The 20,090-nt window shown below is 42.6% G+C and overlaps 2 protein-coding genes across 2 annotated transcripts in view; one reads left to right on the top strand and one right to left on the bottom strand.

The window, feature by feature from the left end:
* Positions 1-12,692, top strand: part of LOC127922136 (dysbindin-A-like) — a 49,987-nt gene extending 37,295 nt beyond the window's left edge. The window contains exons 8-10 of the mRNA XM_052505848.1: positions 6,490-6,645; positions 8,613-8,700; positions 12,134-12,692. Of these exons, the coding sequence (XP_052361808.1) occupies positions 6,490-6,645; positions 8,613-8,700; positions 12,134-12,491 (602 nt within the window). The 3' untranslated portion in view covers positions 12,492-12,692. The remainder of the gene's footprint in view (positions 1-6,489; positions 6,646-8,612; positions 8,701-12,133) is intronic.
* A 2,573-nt stretch (positions 12,693-15,265) lies between these two features.
* Positions 15,266-20,090, bottom strand: part of LOC127922135 (protein Jumonji-like) — a 53,703-nt gene continuing 48,878 nt past the window's right edge. Inside the window, exons 13-15 of the mRNA XM_052505847.1 lie at positions 18,931-19,111; positions 16,878-16,988; positions 15,266-15,475 (exon numbers count right to left, since the gene is read on the bottom strand). Of these exons, the coding sequence (XP_052361807.1) occupies positions 15,266-15,475; positions 16,878-16,988; positions 18,931-19,111 (502 nt within the window). The remainder of the gene's footprint in view (positions 15,476-16,877; positions 16,989-18,930; positions 19,112-20,090) is intronic.

The following is a 20,090-nucleotide window of genomic DNA, read 5'->3' on the forward strand; positions in this document are numbered from 1 at the left end:
GTTGAAATTCTTATTTTCAATGAGGCAGCATTTCTGGGATGAACTTTTGTCAGAAAACAAAGAAGATACTTAGTTCCTCAATCTGCTGTTACTTGACTCCACACGGATGTCAGTTCTTGTAAAGGCAGCTGATGATGAGCTTGATCTAGAACAAAAGATTCACTGCAACAATATGCGTCTTTTTAAAAGGATGTAGCACCTCTAGCCTTAACACAGACACTCCTATGGTTCCGTAAAAGTAACATAACCACTTCCTGCTGTTCTGAGAAGTGGGTAGGTGCTTCCTGTCTTTAAGACCGAGAGAGACATGGCTCACAGTGGGGACTAGAGCTTACTGGGACGATAGTCACGATACATGTCTGGCTTCACATAACAGAACCGTCCCGTTGTTTTCTGATCTGGAGGAGACACACTTGGGCAGGCAGGTAAATAATTAGCCTACGATGTGGGGGATATACATTTACATGTTAGTCATTTAGCAGGTGCTCTTATCCAGAGCGATTTTCATCTTAAGGTAACTAGGTGAGACAGTCTTGTATCTCAGTCACATTAAGTCTGTATGTAGCCTCACTACTTTTATAGCCTCGCTACTGTATATAGCCTGTCTTTTTACTGTTGTTTATTTCTTTACTTATTTCTTTGTTCACCTAATACCTTTTTTGCACTGTTGGTTAGTGCCTGTAAGTAAGCATTTCACTGTAAGGTCTACTACACCTGTTGTATTCGGCATTTCACTGTAAGGTCTACTACACCTGTTGTATTCGGCATTTCACTGTAAGGTCTACTACACCTGTTGTATTCGGCATTTCACTGTAAGGTCTACTACACCTGTTGTATTCAGCATTTCACTGTAAGGTCTACTACACCTGTTGTATTCAGCATTTCACTGTAAGGTCTACTACACCTGTTGTATTCAGCATTTCACTGTAAGGTCTACTACACCTGTTGTATTCAGCATTTCACTGTGAGGTCTACTACACCTGTTATATTCAGCATTTCACTGTAAGGTCTACTACACCTGTTGTATTCAGCATTTCACTGTAAGGTCTACTACACCTGTTGTATTCAGCATTTCACTGTAAGGTCTACTACACCTGTTGTATTCAGCATTTCACTGTAAGGTCTACTACACCTGTTGTATTCAGCATTTCACTGTAAGGTCTACTACACCTGTTGTATTCAGCATTTCACTGTAAGGTCTACTACACCTGTTGTATTCCGCATTTCACTGTAAGGTCTACTACACCTGTTGTATTCAGCATTTCACTGTAAGGTCTACTACACCTGTTGTATTCAGCATTTCACTGTAAGGTCTACTACACCTGTTGTATTCAGCATTTCACTGTAAGGTCTACTACACCTGTTGTATTCAGCATTTCACTGTAAGGTCTACTACACCTGTTGTATTCAGCATTTCACTGTGAGGTCTACTACACCTGTTGTATTCAGCATTACACTGTAAGTCTTACATTTGATTTATTCCCATTTCACTGTAGGTCTACTACACCTGTTGTATTCGGCATTTCACTGTCAGGTCTACTACACCTGTTGTATTCAGCATTTTCACTGTAAGGTCTACTACACCTGTTGTATTCCGCATTTCACTGTAAGGTCTACTACACCTGTTGTATTCCTGCATTTCACTGTAAGGTCTACTACACCTGTTGTATTCGGCATTTCACTGTAAGGTCTACTACACCTGTTATATTCAGTATTTCACTGTGAGGTCTACTACACCTGTTGTATTCTGCATTTCACTGTAAGGTCTACTACACCTGTTGTATTCGGCATTTCACTGTAAGGTCTGCTATCCACCTGTTGTATTCGGCATTTCACTGTAAGGTCTACTTCACCTGTTGTATTCTGCATTTCACTGTAAGGTCTACTACACCTGTTGTATTCGGCATTTCACTGTAAGGTCTGCTACACCTGTTGTATTCTGTAGTATTTCACTGTAAGGTCTACTACCTGTTGTACTTCGGCATTTCACTGTAAGGTCTGCTACACCTGTTGTATTCAGCATTTCTTGTCTACTACACCTGTTGTATTGTATTTCACTGTTAGTAGGTCTGCTACACCTGTTGTATTCGGCATTTCACTGTAGTGGTACACCTGTTGTATCCTGCATTTCACTGTAGTGGTATCCTGTTGTATTCGGCATTTCACTGTAGGTCTACTACACCTGTTGTATCCTGCATTTCACTGTAGGTCTACTACACCTGTTGTATTCGGCATTTCACTGTAAGGTCTACTACACCTGTTGTATTCGGCATTTCACTGTGTCTACTACACCTGTTGTATTCGGCATTTCACTGTTCTACTACACCTGTTGTATTCGGTATTTCACTGTCAGGTCCTACACCTATTGTAGTGGTATCACTGTGACAAATAAAGTTTGATTTGATTTAAAACCATTCCTCAATAAAGTAGCTGTCAGCAAAGTTCGTAGTACTGTAAGAAAATACCTGTGACGTAAAGTCAAGTGGTATCTTGTTAGTATCCTGTAGTACTGTAGTGGTATCGTGTTAGTATCCTGTAGTACTGTAGTGGTATCTTGTTAGTATCTGTAGTGTAGTATGTGTTAGTATCCTGTAGTATTGTAGTGGTATCTGTTAGTATTGTAGTGGTATCCTGTAGTATTGTAGTGGTATCTTGTTAGTATCCTGTAGTATTGTAGTGGTATCGTGTTAGTATCCTGTAGTACTGTAGTGGTATCTTGTTAGTATCCTGTAGTATTGTAGTGGTATCTTGTTAGTATCCTGTAGTACTGTAGTGGTATCTTGTTAGTATCCTGTAGTACTGTAGGGGTATCCTGTAGTATTGTAGTGGTATCTTGTTAGTATCCTGTAGTACTGTAGTGGTATCTGTGTTAGTGGTATCCTGTAGTACTGTAGTGGTATCTTGTTAGTATCCTGTAGTGCTGTAGTGGTATCTTGTTAGTATCCCTGTAGGGGTACTGTAGGGGTATCCTGTAGTATTGTAGTGGTATCTTGTTAGTATCCTGTAGTATTGTAGTGGTATCGTGTTAGTATCCTGTAGTATTGTAGTGGTATCTTGTTAGTATCCTGTAGTATTGTAGTGGTATCGTGTTAGTATCCTAGGGTATCCTGCAGTATTGTAGTGGTATCTTGTTAGTATCCTGTAGTATTGTAGTGGTATCTTGTTAGTATCCTGTAGTGCTGTAGTGGTATCTTGTTAGTATCCTGTAGTATTGTAGTGGTATCGTGTTAGTATCCTGTAGTACTGTAGTGGTATCTTGTTAGTATCCTGTAGTATTGTAGTGGTATCGTGTTAGTATCCTGTAGTATTGTAGTGGTATCTTGTTAGTATCCTGTAGTATTGTAGTGGTATCGTGTTAGTATCCTGTAGTATTGTAGTGGTATCTTGTTAGTATCCTGTAGTGCTGTAGTGGTATCTTGTTAGTATCCTGTAGTACTGTAGGGGTATCCTGTAGTATTGTAGTATCCTGTAGTCTGTAGTGGTATCTTGTTAGTATCCTGTAGTACTGTAGTGGTATCTTGTTAGTATCCTGTAGTATTGTAGTTAGTATCTTGTTAGGGGTATCCTGTAGTATTGTAGTGGTATCTTGTTAGTATCCTGTAGTATTGTAGTGGTATCTTGTTAGTATCCTGTAGTACTGTAGTGGTATCTTGTTAGTATCCTGTAGTGCTGTAGTGGCATCTTGTTAGTATCCTGTAGTACTGTAGGGGTATCCTGTAGTACTGTAGTGGGGTATCCTGTAGTACTGTATCTTGGTATCCTGTAGTATTGTAGTGGTATCGTGTTAGTATCCTGTAGTACTGTAGTGGTATCTTGTTAGTATCCTGTAGTATTGTAGTGGTATCGTGTTAGTATCCTATAATATTGTAGTGGTATTGTGTTAGTATCCTGTAGTACTGTAGTGGTGTCTTGTTAGTATCCTGTAGTATTGTAGTGGTATCTTGTTAGTATCCTGTAGTAGTGGTATCCTGTAGTATTGTAGTGGTATCGTGCTAGTATCCTGTAGTACTGTAGTGGTATCTTGTTAGTATCCTGTAGTATTGTAGTGGTATCTTGTTAGTATCCTGTAGTATTGTAGTGGTATCTTGTTAGTATCCTGTAGTACTGTAGTGGTATCTTGTTAGTATCCTGATACTGTAGTATCACAAGAAAGGGTTGTTAGCTGAGATAAAGAGGTCACAGAATAGTCTCTGGCCAGACTCAGGGTGCTAGTCTCTGCACGCTCCACACAGAGGTGTCTCTGGCTCAGGGCTCTGTGAGGAGACTCTACAGTAAGGATGGTGTCTCTGGCCAGACTCAGGGCTCTGTGAGGAGACTCTACAGTAAGGATGGTGTTTCTGTTCTGGCCAGACTCAGGGCTCTGTGAGGAGACTCTACAGTAAGGATGGTGTCTGGCCAGACTCAGGGCTCTCATTATAATAGTGAGAAGACATTTATCTGACTATCTGTAGGATGATGTTGATCATTATAATAGTGAGAAGACATTTATCTGATATCTGTAGGATGATGTTGATCATTATAATAGTGAGAAGACATTTATCTGATGATATCTGTAGGATGATGTTGATCATTATAATAGTGAGAAGACATTTATCTGATGATATCTGTAGGATGATGTTGATCATTATAATAGTGAGAAGACATTTATCTGATGATATCTGTAGGATGATGTTGATCATTATAATAGTGAGAAGACATTTATCTGATGATATCTGTAGGATGATGTTGATCATTATAATAGTGAGAAGACATTTATCTGATGATATCTGTAGGATGATGTTGATCATTATAATAGTGAGAAGACATTTATCTGTGATATCTGTAGGATGATGTTGATCATTATAATAGTGAGAAGACATTTATCTGATGATATCTGTAGGATGATGTTGATCATTATAATAGTGAGAAGACATTTATCTGATATCTGTAGGATGATGTTGATCATTATAATAGTGAGAAGACATTTATCTGATGATATCTGTAGGATGATGTTGATCATTATAATAGTGAGAAGACATTTATCTGATGATATCTGTAGGATGATGTTGATCATTATAATAGTGAGAAGACATTTATCTGATGATATCTGTAGGATGATGTTGATCATTATAATAGTGAGAAGACATTTATCTGATGATATCTGTAGGATGATGTTGATCATTATAATAGTGAGAAGACATTTATCTGATGATATCTGTAGGATGATGTTGATCATTATAATAGTGAGAAGACATTTATCTGATGATATCTGTAGGATGATGTTGATCATTATAATAGTGAGAAGACATTTATCTGATGATATCTGTAGGATGATGTTGATCATTATAATAGTGAGAAGACATTTATCTGATGATATCTGTAGGATGATGTTGATCATTATAATAGTGAGAAGACATTTATCTGATGTAAAATCTAACTACAGGATGTCCCAAACTGTATGTATTATCAATGGATTTGGGGTCACTAGAAAAGACATTTATCTGACAAAAAGCTGCCACTTAATACAGCTTATTAACAGGGATACCAAACAATGACTTGTTTATATTCAGTAACTGTACAGTGACCTACACAGTCCTACAAGTGACTTTACTGTAACCTATACAGTAACTATATAGTGACTTATGGAGGACCTATACAGTAACTATAGTGACTTATAAACTTAGCAGTGCCTATACTAACTATATAGTGCTTATTAACAGGGATACCAAACAATGACTTGTTTAATATTCAGTAACTATAGTGACCTACACAGTGACCTACACAGTGACTTATACTGTAACCTATACAGTAACTATATAGTGACTTACAGTGACCTATACAGTAACTATAGTGACTTATACAGTGACTTATACAGTAACCTATACAGTAACTATATAGTGACCTACACAGTGACCTATACAGTGACCTACATAACAGTGACTTATACAGTAACCTATTCAGTAACTATACAGTGACCTACACAGTTACTTATACAGTAACCTATTCAGTAACTATATAGTGACTTATACAGTGACCTACACAGTGACCTACACAGTGATTTATACAGTAACTATACAGTGACCTACACAGTGACTTATACAGTAACCTATACAGTAACTATATAGTGACTTCTACAGTGACCTACACAGTGACTTATACAGTAACCTATACAGTAACTATATAGTGAGTTATACAGTGACTTACACAGTGACCTACACAGTGACTTATACAGTAACCTATACAGTAACTATATAGTGACTTATACAGTGACTTACACAGTGACCTATACAGTGCAGATTTGTGAAACATGTTTCCATTAAATAATGGAAGACTGAGGCGTCATCATTTGACTGTGGCTTGTCCTTATGTCTATCCAGAGGGTATTACTGACCTCCATAGAAATGTACTAGAGCTCATCTACTATCTTTTCAATGGCTGCTTCCGTGAGAGCAAGTCAACCCTCTATCCACCTCTATGTTTACGTGTCCTCTACTTCCTGTTTCCCCCCAGCCGAGCTGGACTCTGAGCACGCCCAGAAGGTGCTGGACATGGAGCACGCCCAGCAGGGGAAGCTGAAGGAGAGGCAGAAGTACTTTGAAGAAGCTTTCCAACAGGACATGGATCAGTACCTCTCTACTGGCTACCTGCAGATCACTGACAGAAGAGGTGAGCTGGAACCCAGAACACACACTGTGTGGCTCCCCTTGGACCATAGCACTACGGGCCCTGGGAAGTAGTGCACTACGAGCCCTAGGAAATAGGGGTCCATTTGGAACACTACCTCTGTTGATACGGCAGGGGCGGCAGGGTAGCCTAGTGGTTAGAGCGTTGGACTAGTAACCGAAAGGTTGCTAGATCGAATCCCGAGCTGACAAGGTCAAAATCTGTCGTTCTGCCCCTGAACAAGGCAGTTAACCCACTGTTATGAGGCCGTCATTGAAAATAAGAATTTGTTCTTAACTGACTTGCCAAGTTAAATAAAGGTAAAATAAAAATAATAAACGTTGCAGAAGGTCAAAAAAGGCACTTTTAAAAAGGTTGACTTGTGTTTTAAGATGATATTTTCTGTATTGACTTTGGTCTGGTGTAAACTGCTGTTTTGGTGTAGATTCTATGACCCTTGTTCTGCTCTGTCTGGGACATTGAGCTTTACAATAACCAGTGATGCTACGCGGTTAATGGACTGTTTCCTACGTCTTTTATTGTGCTTCCCCTTCCTGCTTTCATCATACTTGAGGTATGATAGTGCTGTCTGTCTGTGTGTCTCATGTCAGAGCTGTGTTGTCTGTAACAGTGATGTGTGTATCTTCAGTGTTGTGCTGTTTGTCAGTCTGTAACAGTGATGTGTGTATCTTCAGTGTTGTGCTGTTGTACTGTCTGTAACAGTGATGTGTGTATCTTCAGTGTTGTACTGTTTGTCTGTCTGTAACAGTGATGTGTGTATCTTCAGTGTTGTACTGTTGTACTGTCTGTAACAGTGATGTGTGTGTATCTTCAGTGTTGTACTGTTGTACTGTCTGTAACAGTGATGTGTGTGTATCTTCAGTGTTGTACTGTTGTACTGTCTGTAACAGTGATGTGTGTGTATCTTCAGTGTTGTGCTGTTTGTCTGTTGTACTGTCTGTAACAGTGATGTGTGTGTATCTTCAGTGTTGTGCTGTTTGTCAGTCTGTAACAGTGATGTGTGTGTATCTTCAGTGTTGTACTGTCTGTAACAGTGATGTGTGTGTATCTTCAGTGTTGTGCTGTTGTACTGTCTGTAACAGTGATGTGTGTGTATCTTCAGTGTTGTGCTGTTGTACTGTCTGTAACAGTGATGTGTGTGTATCTTCAGTGTTGTACTGTTGTACTGTCTGTAACAGTGATGTGTGTATCTTCAGTGTTGTACTGTTGTACTGTCTGTAACAGTTCAGTGTATCTTCAGTGTTGTGCTGTTGTACTGTCTGTAACAGTGATGTGTGTGTATCTTCAGTGTTGTACTGTTGTACTGTCTGTAACAGTGATGTGTGTGTATCTTCAGTGTTGTACTGTTTGTCAGTCTGTAACAGTGATGTGTGTGTATCTTCAGTGTTGTTGTACTGTTTGTATCTTCAGTGTCTGTACTGTCTGTAACAGTGATGTGTGTGTATCTTCAGTGTTGTGCTGTTGTACTGTCTGTAACAGTGATGTGTGTGTATCTTCAGTGTTGTACTGTCTGTAACAGTGATGTGTGTATCTTCAGTGTTGTACTGTTGTACTGTCTGTAACAGTGATGTGTGTGTATCTTCAGTGTTGTGCTGTTGTACTGTCTGTAACAGTGATGTGTGTGTATCTTCAGTGTTGTGCTGTTGTACAGTCTGTAACAGTGATGTGTGTGTATCTTCAGTGTTGTACTGTCTGTAACAGTGATGTGTGTGTATCTTCAGTGTTGTACTGTCTGTAACAGTGATGTGTGTATCTTCAGTGTTGTACTGTCTGTAACAGTGATGTGTGTGTATCTTCAGTGTTGTACTGTTTGTCAGTCTGTTGTGGTCATTCTGATTCCTCCACCCCATCTCTGCCTCCCTTTCAACCACAGTGGAGGATAAGTTCCGAGGTTCCTTGTGAGAAATCTTCAGTGTTGTGCAGCTGCAGTTGTACGCTGTCTGTAACAGGGATAGGTAGCATGTCTTCCATGGAGGTGAACGTTGACGTTCTGGAACAGATGGACCTGATGGACGTGTCGGACCACGAGGCCCTGACGTCTTTCTCAAACAGTGACAGCCTGTATCTTCAGTGTTGTCTGTTGTACTGTCTGTAACAGTGGCCTTGTGGTTGTATCTTCAGTGTTGTACTGGAAACGGGAGATAGACTAGTGTCCTGTCCAGGAGGTGTACTGGTACAGTGACTACAGAAACAGGCTTGCAGAAGGTTTGCTACTTATTTGTACTAATTTATGTAGGGAATCGGGTGCAATTTCTTAGCCACCAATGTACAGAGACAGTATGGCTAATGCTATCACGTAGCCACCAATGGTACAGAGACAGTATGGCTAATGCTATCATGTACGGTACAGTGACAGTATGGCTAATGCTATCACGTAGCCACCACGGTACAGAGACAGTATGGCTAATGTATCATGTAGCCACCAGTGGTACAGAGACAGTATGGCTAATGCTTCGGTGTATGGTATGCTATCATGTTACAGAGACAGTATGGCTAATCGTAGCCACCAACGGTACAGAGACAGTATGGCTAATGCTATCATGTAGCCACCAACGGTACAGAGACAGTATGGCTAATGCTATCTTCAGTATGGCTAATGTTGTCATGTAGCCACCCGGTACAGACAGTATGGCTAATGCTATCAAGCCACCAGTGGTATGGCTAATGCTATCATGTAGCCACCAATGGTTATGGCCTATCACGTAGCCACCAACGGTACAGAGACGGTATGGCAAATGCTATCATGTAGCCACCACGGTACAGAGACAGTATGGCTAATGCTATCACGTAGCCACCAACGGTACAGAGACAGTATGGCTAATGCTATCATGTAGCCACCAACGGTACAGAGACAGTATGGCTAATGCTATCATGTAGCCACCAATGGTACAGAGACAGTATGGCTAATGCTATCACTAGCCACCAACGGTACAGAGACAATGGCTAATGCTAGGATAGCCACCAACGGTACAGAGACAGTATGGCTAATGCTATCACGTAGCCACCAACAGTACAGAGACAGTATGGCTAATGCTGTAGCCACCAACGGTACAGAGACAGTATGGCTAATGCTGTCACGTAGCCACCAACGGTACAGAGACAGTATGGCTAATGCTATCACGTAGCCACCAACGGTACAGAGACAGTATGACTAATGCTATCACGTAGCCACCAACGGTACAGAGACAGTATGGATCATGTAGCCACCAACGGTACAGAGACAGTATGGCTAATGCTATCATGTAGCCACCAACGGTACAGAGACAGTATGGCAAATGCTATCATGTAGCCACCAACGGTACAGAGACAGTATGGCAAATGCTATCATGTAGCCACCAACTTTCAGAGACAATGGCTAATGCTGGAGCCACCAACGGTACAGAATGGCAAATGCTATCAGCCTGACCAGAGACAGTATGGCTAATGCTATCATGTCAGACTCATGTAGTACCAATGGTTATGGCTAATGCTATCACGTAGCCACCAACGGTACAGAGACAGTATGGCAAATGCTATCATGTAGCCACCAACGGTACAGAGACAGTATGGCTAATGCTATCATGTAGCCACCAACGGTACAGAGACAGTATGGCAAATGCTATCATGTAGCCACCAATGGTACAGAGACAGTATGGCTAATGCTATCATGTAGCCACCAACGGTACAGAGACAGTATGACTAATGCTATCACGTAGACCAACGGTACAGAGACAGTATGGCAAATGCTATCATGTAGCCACCAAGGTGTACAGAGACAGTATGGCTAATGCCTCACTACAGAAACGGTACAGAGAGTATGGCAAATGCTAGTGTAGCCTGTACCAGGAGGTGTATCATGTACATCAAGACAGTATGGCTAATGTCACTCACTACAGAGACAAACAGCCACCAACGGTACAGAGCTTGCTATCATGTAGCCACCAACGGTACAGAGGTATGGCAAATGCTATCATGTAGCCACCAATGGTACAGAGACAGTATGGCTAATTCATGTAGCCACCAACGGTACAGAGACAGTATGGCAAATGCTATCATGTGCAGAGACAGTATGGCTAATGCTATCATGTAGCCACCAACGGTACAGAGACAGTATGGCAAATGCTATCATGTAGCCACCAATGGTACAGAGACAGTATGGCTAATGCTATCATGTAGCCACCAACGGTACAGAGACAGTATGGCAAATGCTATCATGTAGCCACCAACGGTACAGAGACAGTATGGCTAATGCTATCACGTAGCCACCAACGGTACAGAGACAGTATGGCAAATGCTATCATGTAGCCACCAATGGTACCAGTATGGCTAATGCTATCATGTAGCCACCAACGGTACAGAGACAGTATGGCAAATGCTATCATGTAGCCACCAATGGTACAGAGACAGTATGGCTAATGCTATCATGTAGCCACCAACGGTACAGAGACAGTATGGCAAATGCTATCATGTAGCCAGACGGTACAGAGACAGTATGGCTAATGCTATCACGTAGCCACCAACGGTACAGAGACAGTATGGCAAATGCTATCATGTAGCCACCAACGGTACAGAGACAGTATGGCTAATGCTATCATGTAGCCACCAACGGTACAGAGACAGTATGGCAAATGCTATCATGTAGCCACCAATGGTACAGAGACAGTATGGCTAATGCTATCACGTAGCCACCAACGGTACAGAGACAGTATGACTAATGCTATCACGTAGCCACCAACGGTACAGAGACAGTATGGCTAATGCTATCATGTAGCCACCAACGGTACAGAGACAGTATGGCTAATGCTATGGCTAATGCTATCACGTAGCCACCAACGGTACAGAGACAGTATGGCTAATGCTATCACGTAGCCACCAACGGTACAGAGACAGTATGGCTAATGCTATCACGTAGCCACCAACGGTACAGAGACAGTATGGCTAATGCTATCACGTAGCCACCAACGGTACAGAGACAGTATGGCTAATGCTATCACGTAGCCACCAACGGTACAGAGACAGTATGGCTAATGCTATCACGTAGCCACCAACGGTACAGAGACAGTATGACTAATGCTATCACGTAGCCACCAATGGTACAGAGACAGTATGGCTAATGCTATCACGTAGCCACCAACGGTACAGAGACAGTATGGCTAATGCTATCACGTAGCCACCAATGGTACAGAGACAGTATGGCTAATGCTATCACGTAGCCACCAATGGTACAGAGACAGTATGGCTAATGCTATCGCGTAGCCACAAACGGTACAGAGACAGTATGACTAATGCTATCACGTAGCCACCAATGGTACAGAGACCGTATTCGCTTGTGTCCATTTAGTCATGTTATTAAGTGCGTTGATAGCGAGCCACTTTCTTATGAACGCATGGTATCATGCGTGGTGACCCTGGTGATAACAGAGTTGTGTTGTCACGAGTTCAAACAAAACAGAGATTATACACTGCAGCACACTAGAATCACATGATGGAGCATGTGGTTGAGTCCCAAATGTTGGACTGATCCCCTCTCCCTCCCTCCTGTCCCCCCAGGTCCAGACCCTGAGTCGTTGTCCTCTGATATCTCCCTGCGGGTGCCCACCCAGGCGGAACTGAGGAACAAGCAGTCTTCCTTCTCCTCCACGGAGCCAGGCTCAGCCAGCCAGGACACCAGCCAGGACACCAGCCTGGGGGATTGCCAGGAGGGGGAGGGCAGTGAGGCCAGTGGAGACGGAGACCAGCCCCTGGTACTGCCAGACGAGGAGGAAGTGCAGGCTGACACAGCCCTGGTGTTGTTGCCCGAGGCAGAGATGTTCAAGAACTCTGACGACAGCGACTCGCAGGCCTCTTAGGAGCCGTCACAGAGCTGCCCCCTGGGTGAGAACGGCTCTAGGGGATATAGGGTAGCTCCTAGACGCTGATCTGGGGGTCCGTTTTGCATTTTTCCCCAAAAAACTTTTTTCTTTTCTGTTTTTTTATAAATGAAATGTAGCTTCCTTCCTTGTATCCAATTATATCTAAGTAAATAATAATAAAGTTGTTTTGGAACAATCTTTGTATCGTAATTCATGTATTACAAACCCCTGAAGAGCCTTATTACTGGTTGGAGTCTAAACGCAAAACTGTGTAGAATCAACTTATTGGTAACAAGTTCTAAAAACATGTTCACAGTTCAGGATGCAGTCCAATGGCTTTGAGCAAAAGAGAAATGATCATTATTATTACTACTACTACACCAAAGACAGTATAAATCGAGCACCAAGATGTAGCACCAGGGAAGTGAAGTCTGTAGGTAATAACAGTAGGTGTAGCTAGGAGGATATTGTGATAGGAATACCTAGGATAGGATAAAGTAATCCTTCTCACCCCCCTTAAAAGATTTAGATGCACTATTGTAAAGTGGCTGTTCCACTGGATGTCATAAGGTGAATGCACCAATTTGTAAGTCGCTCTGGATAAGAGCGTCTGCTAAATGTAATGTAATGTAAATGTTTAAAATGTTAAAGGGACTGCATTCTTCAGACATTACACTGGAAGTTTAAACCAAAGCTTTGAAGTCAATAACTAGAATAGCTTGGTGGTTCTTAAACACAGAGATGTTTGGGCAGGATGCTTGGAGGGTACAGACACACGGCACTGAGAAGAACACATTTGGATAGACACTGTCAAACCTTTTTATTCAACCTTAATGGGTACTAACAAATAAAATAGAAAATAAAACGGTCATTGTCCAACTTGAATCAGCATGGAAGGAAAACAGAATCAGAGAAATGAGACGGTCGGCTGTAATGAGCCTGTTGTAAAAAAACAACCAAAACATGAAGCTTTTAAAAAACATCCAACTCTGTATATATGTGAACTTCGAAAATGGCTAGTTTTTGTAAGGGGTCTCAACAAGCTGATTTGAAAGGACTCTTGTCGTGAGGCTGGAGTGCAACAACAGGAGTTACTCCTTCTGTACATAGTAGATTTTAGCATTTTTATTATTATTCTACTTATTTTCCCTTTTCATTAAAAAAAGTTTAGGTAAAAAACGAGGGGATTCAAACTATGCAGCACTTCTCCATACTTGTTACCAGGGCAACCCTGGCCCCCAATCCAACACAGTTGACACAAGGGTTGTGATACAATATATATATTTTTTTGTCTGCACAAAAAAATGTTTACACAACCATTTCACCGTCTCCACAAAACTTGTGTAATTCTAGATTTGTTTTGTATCACAACCCTTGTTTGTACGGGGCCACAGAAGTAACTGGTGGTGGAGGGGGGGGGGGGGTAAGGCTTTTTCTTCATAAATCCCCTACTCCAAAACACTGCATTCCATTCCTTAAAAGGCTCAGGTACATGTATCTTTAGACATTGACAATGTTTTATATGTACAATGCTGTTGTGGTTTTCAGTTTTTGTTCTTTGATAAAACACCTGGACTGTGACTCTCCCAAATGGCACCCTATTCCCTATATAGTGCCCTTGGGGCTCGGGTCAAAATTAGTGCTCTAAATAGGGGATAGGCTGCCATTTGGAACGCAGTCCCGCAGACCCAAGAGTTGCAGGTCAAGAGCCTGTAAGGGTCTAGAGTGGATATCTTGGTGACAAAACAAAAACTATCGGCACCAAAAGTGATTGAAAATTATTAGTATGCATTTTTTTTTTTTTTTAGGCACAGTGTTTCACACCAAAATGGTCAGATGAGCGGTGTGAAGCCCATGGTTACCGTTCCACTCTTGGCCAATTCTCTAAATAATTATAACATCAATGATCTGAGAAGGGGCCCTGTTTAATACTGAGGCCAGGGTCGTATTCACTAGGAACCAAACGGAAGCAAAAGGGCCAAAACGGGGAGGGACTACCTGAACATGTCCAATAAGGAACGCTTGTTTTTTTTCTTCTGTTTGCAAAAAGTTTTGCAACGTTTAGCACTAATAAACACAACCCACTTTTTGCGCTCCGCTGGAACAATCTTTGTATCGTAATTCATGTATTACAAACCCCTGAAGAGCCTTATTACTGGTTGGAGTCTAAACGCAAAACTGTGTAGAATCAACTTATTGGTAACAAGTTCTAAAAACATGTTCACAGTTCAGGATGCAGTCCAATGGCTTTGAGCAAAAGAGAAATGATCATTATTATTACTACTACTACACCAAAGACAGTATAAATCGAGCACCAAGATGTAGCACCAGGGAAGTGAAGTCTGTAGGTAATAACAGTAGGTGTAGCTAGGAGGATATTGTGATATCTAGATACAATATACAGTATTGGACGAAGGGCTGGGTTTCAATCCATATCGATGAAGATCCACGCTAACATTTTTACGGAACTGAATCCAGCCATTAATGCCTCTTAAAAACATGTTTTTTTTTTACTCTAGTGCAAAAGCCGTGGTTTAAGGAGCACATTCTCTACACTGAGCAGAGAGAAATGTACCGTAGTGAAGCACTGGTCCTGTTGGAACACTTCACAAGTCCTTCCTTCCTTCCTTTGAAGTAATCACAGGTGTGAATCGGTTGGATCGGTGACCGTAATTGGGTGGTAGTAACCTAACCACTTGTAAATCTGTGTTTACCTCAAAGAACCCAGGAAGGAAGGATGTGAAGTAATGGAACGCGGCCCATGATGTGAGTTATTTAGAGCTGAGGGCGGTCTTGGGCAGGGTGGAGGAGGGGAGGCGGGTGAGGGACACAGTGATGGAGGTTCTGTTTCGGGCGCTGCGTTTGGCCGGGGTGGACGCCTCACCGGGGCCCTGAAGTCCTCTCGTCCCTCTCCTCTTCTCAGCGCCACTCTTCTCCAGCACTCTCCCACACACCCTGCTCACCAGATGGTTGATTTGGTCCTGAGAGGAAGAGGAATTGGAATCAGGAGAAGAAGAATGTGGGTTGACATTGAAGAGTGGGTGTAGTAATTGATGACCTCCTACTGCCTAATAATGGAGGTCTGGACTATGAATGTACTGATGGTGTTGAACTGAACTGCTTTCATGTTCTGAGAATTTTCACTCTCCTGGTAGTAGTGTACTGTAGCAGTGTACTGTAGCAGTGTACTGTAGCAGTGTAGTAGTGTACTGTAGTCGTGTGTAGTTTACTGTAGTAGTGTGTAGTTTACTGTCGTAGAGTGTAGTTTACTATAGTAGTGTGTAGTGTAGTTTACTGTAGTAGTGTACTGTAGTAGTGTACTGTAGTAGTGTGTAGTGTAGTTTACTGTAGTAGTGTGTAGTGTACTGTAGTAGTGTGTAGTGTACTGTAGTAGTGTAGTTTACTGTAGTAGTGTGTAGTTTACTGTAGTAGAGTGTAGTTTACTATAGTAGTACTGTAGTAGTAGTTTACTGTAGTAGTGTAGTAGTGTAGTTTACTGTAGTAGTACTGTAGTAGTGTGTAGTTTACTGTAGTAGTGTGTAGTGTAGTAGTGTAGTTTACTGTAGTAGTTACTGTACTGTAGTAGTGTGTAGTTTACTGTAGTAGTGTAGTACTGTAGTAGTGTGTAGTGTAGTTTACTGTGTAGTACTGTAGTGTGTAGTTTACTGTAGGAGTGTGTAGTGTAGTTTACTGTAGTAGTGTAGTTTACTGTAGTAGTGCCTAGGGTCCTGTAGTAGTGTGTAGGGTACTTTAGTAGTGTGTAGTGTAGTGTACTGTAGTAGTGTAGTTTACTGTAGTAGTGTGTACTGTACTGTAGTGTACTGTAGTAGTGTAGTTTACTGTAGTAGTGTGTAGTGTAGTGTACTGTAGTAGTGTGTACTGTGTAGTGTTACTGTAGTAGTGTGTAGTGTAGTTTACTGTAGTAGTGTGTAGTGTACTGTAGTAGTGTAGTTTACTGTAGTAGTGTGTAGTTTACTGTAGTAGTGTGTAGTTTACTGTAGTAGTTTACTGTAGTAGTGTAGTTTACTGTAGTAGTGCCTAGGGTCCTGTAGTAGTGTGTAGGGTACTGTAGTAGTGTGTAGTGTAGTGTACTGTAGTAGTGTAGTTTACTGTAGTAGTGTACTGTACTGTAGTGTACTGTAGTAGTGTAGTTTACTGTAGTAGTGTGTAGTGTAGTTTACTGTAGTAGTGTAGTGTACTGTAATAGTGTGTAGTGTACTGTAGTGTAGTTTACTGTAGTAGTGTAGGGTCCTGTAGTAGTGTGTAGTGTACTTTAGTGTAGTGTAGTGTAGTTTACTGTAGTAGTGTAGTTTACTGTAGTAGTGTGTACTGTACTGTAGTGTACTGTAGTAGTGTAGTTTACTGTAGTAGTGTGTAGTGTACTGTAGTAGTGTAACTGTACATCATTTTGAGGCCTCGGCAGGACTTGTGTTTCTGTACGTACAGCAGGACACACTCCAGACAGAACACCAGTGTCTCACTCTCCTGAACCACCTGCAGTGAGTGAGGACATGCCATCAGGTAGTTTACAGAATAAACACATTTTCCCTCCTGAACCATCTGCAGTGAGTGAGGAGCATGCCATCTGTGAACCAGTAATAAACACATTTTCCCTCCTGAACCATCTGCAGTGTGAGGAGCATGCCATCAGGATGACAGAATAAACACATTTTCCCTACTGAACCATCTGCAGTGACAGTGAGGAGCATGCCATCAGGATGAAGAATAAACACATTTTCCCTCCTGAACCATCTGCAGTGACATGAGGAGCATGCCATCAGGACGCAGAATAAACACATTTTCCCTCCTGAACCATCTGCAGTGACATGAGGAGCATGCCATCAGGATGAAGAATAAACACATTTTCCCTCCTGAACCATCTGCAGTGACATGAGGAGCATGCCATCAGGACACAGAATAAACACATTTTCCCTCCTGAACCAGCAGTGACAGAGCACCATCAGGACAGAATAAACACATTTTCCCTCCTGAACCATCTGCAGTGACATGAGGAGCATGAACCATCCAGTGACAGGACAGAATAAACACATTTTCCCTCCTGAACCATCTGCAGTGACATGAGGAGCATGCCATCAGGACACAGAATAAACACATTTTCCCTCCTGAACCATCTGCAGTGACATGAGGAGCATGCCATCAGGACACAGAATAAACACATTTTCCCTCCTGAACCATCTGCAGTGACATGAGGAGCATGCCATCAGGACACAGAATAAACACATTTTCCCTCCTGAACCATCTGCAGTGACATGAGGAGCATGCCATCAGGACACAGAATAAACACATTTTCCCTCCTGAACCATCTGCAGTGACATGAGGAGCATGCCATCAGGACACAGAATAAACACATTTTCCCTCCTGAACCATCTGCAGTGACATGAGGAGCATGCCATCAGGACAGAATAAACACATTTTCCCTCCTGAACCATCTGCAGTGACATGAGGAGCATGCCATCAGGACAGAATAAACACATTTTCCCTCCTGAACCATCTGCAGTGACATGAGGAGCATGCCATCAGGACACAGAATAAACACATTTTCCCTCCTGAACCATCTGCAGTGACATGAGGAGCATGCCATCAGGACACAGAATAAACACATTTTCCCTCCTGAACCATCTGCAGTGACATGAGGAGCATGCCATCAGGACACAGAATAAACACATTTTCCCTCCTGAACCATCTGCAGTGACATGAGGAGCATGCCATCAAGACACAGAATAAACACATTTTCCCTCCTGAACATCTGCAGGACATGCCAAATGAAGTAAACACATTTTCCCTCCTGAACCATCTGCAGTGACATGAGGAGCATGCCATCAGGACACAGAATAAACACATTTTCCCTCCTGAACCATCTGCAGTGAAATGAGGAGCATGCCATCAGGACAGAATAAACACATTTTCCCTCCTGAACCATCTGCAGTGACATGAGGAGCATGCCATCAGGACACAGAATAAACACATTTTCCCTCCTGAACCATCTGCAGCGACATGAGGAGCATGCCATCAGGATACAGAATAAACACATTTTCCCTCCTGAACCATCTGCAGTGACATGAGGAGCATGCCATCAAGACAGAATAAACACATTTTCCCTTCAGGGACAATAAAGTAAGACCGGTCTTTTTACAGGACATTTACGATTGAGCTCCCATCTGCAGACTTAACCATTGATGCCATCTGCAGACTTAACCATTGATGCCATCTGCAGACTTAACCATTGATGCCATCTGCAGACTTAACCATTGATGCCATCTGCAGACTTAACCATTGATGCCATCTCCACGGACATCAGGGAAATGGCCTTTAGAAGGTGCCTTGTTGGCCGTACAGTGCTCTTGTCGACAACATGCCTTTGATTGAATCCCTGCCTATGTTTGTGCCCAACCTTCCCTGCCCAGTAAAGACTCACCATGGAGAGGTAGCAGAGGTGTTGGCACACTTGGCAGCGTCGGTCTGAGGGGTCGAGCCTCAGCCACTGGCGCTGGATCCTCCTGCTCTCTGACGAGGCCTGGTTGTCATGGCTACAGTAGCGGGCAACAGACCGCAGCCCGGCGTCAAACAGATCCCTGCGTTGTCTCAACTCTGTATCCCTGGAACAGGTAGAGCAGACTGGTGTATCGTCTGTAACCAATGGCTACTGTTTACTTTTTTTTTTTAAGTTGTGGAAAGGGTCAATTTAAGGGGTGGAGGGGTGACTGCTGTTTATTCAACAGGTGGTAGGGTGACTGCTGTTTATTCAACAGGTGGTAGGGTGACTGCTGTTTATTCAACAGGTGGAGGGGTGACTGCTGTTTATTCAACAGGTGGAGGGGTGACTGCTGTTTATTCAACAGGTGGAGGGGTGACTGCTGTTTATTCAGCAGGTGGAGGGGTGACTGCTGTTTATTCAACAGGTGGAGGGGTGACTGCTGTTTATTCAACAGGTGGAGGGGTGACTGCTGTTTATTCAACAGGTGGAGGGGTGACTGCTGTTTATTCAACAGGTGGAGGGGTGACTGCTGTTTATTCAACAGGTGGAGGGGTGACTGCTGTTTATTCAACAGGTGGTGGGGTGACTGCTGTTTATTCAACAGGTGGAGGGGTGACTGCTGTTTATTCAACAGGTGGAGGGGTGACTGCTGTTTATTCAACAGGTGGAGGGGTGACTGCTGTTTATTCAACAGGTGGAGGGGTGACTGCTGTTTATTCAACAGGTGGAGGGGTGACTGCTGTTTATTCAACAGGTGGAGGGGTGACTGCTGTTTATTCAACAGGTGGAGGGGTGACTGCTGTTTATTCAACAGGTGGAGGGGTGACTGCTGTTTATTCAACAGGTGGAGGGGTGACTGCTGTTTATTCAACAGGTGGAGGGGTGACTGCTGTTTATTCAACAGGTGGAGGGGTGACTGCTGTTTATTCAACAGGTGGAGGGGTGACTGCTGTTTATTCAACAGGTGGAGGGGTGACTGCTTTTATTCAACAGGTGGAGGGGTGACTGCTTTTTATTCAGCAGGTGGAGGGGTGACTGCTGTTTATTCAACAGGTGGAGGGGTGACTGCTGTTTATTCAACAGGTGGAGGGGTGACTGCT

This window comes from Oncorhynchus keta, unplaced genomic scaffold (assembly GCF_023373465.1).
Source record: "Oncorhynchus keta strain PuntledgeMale-10-30-2019 unplaced genomic scaffold, Oket_V2 Un_contig_24684_pilon_pilon, whole genome shotgun sequence".
Taxonomy (NCBI): domain Eukaryota; kingdom Metazoa; phylum Chordata; class Actinopteri; order Salmoniformes; family Salmonidae; genus Oncorhynchus; species Oncorhynchus keta.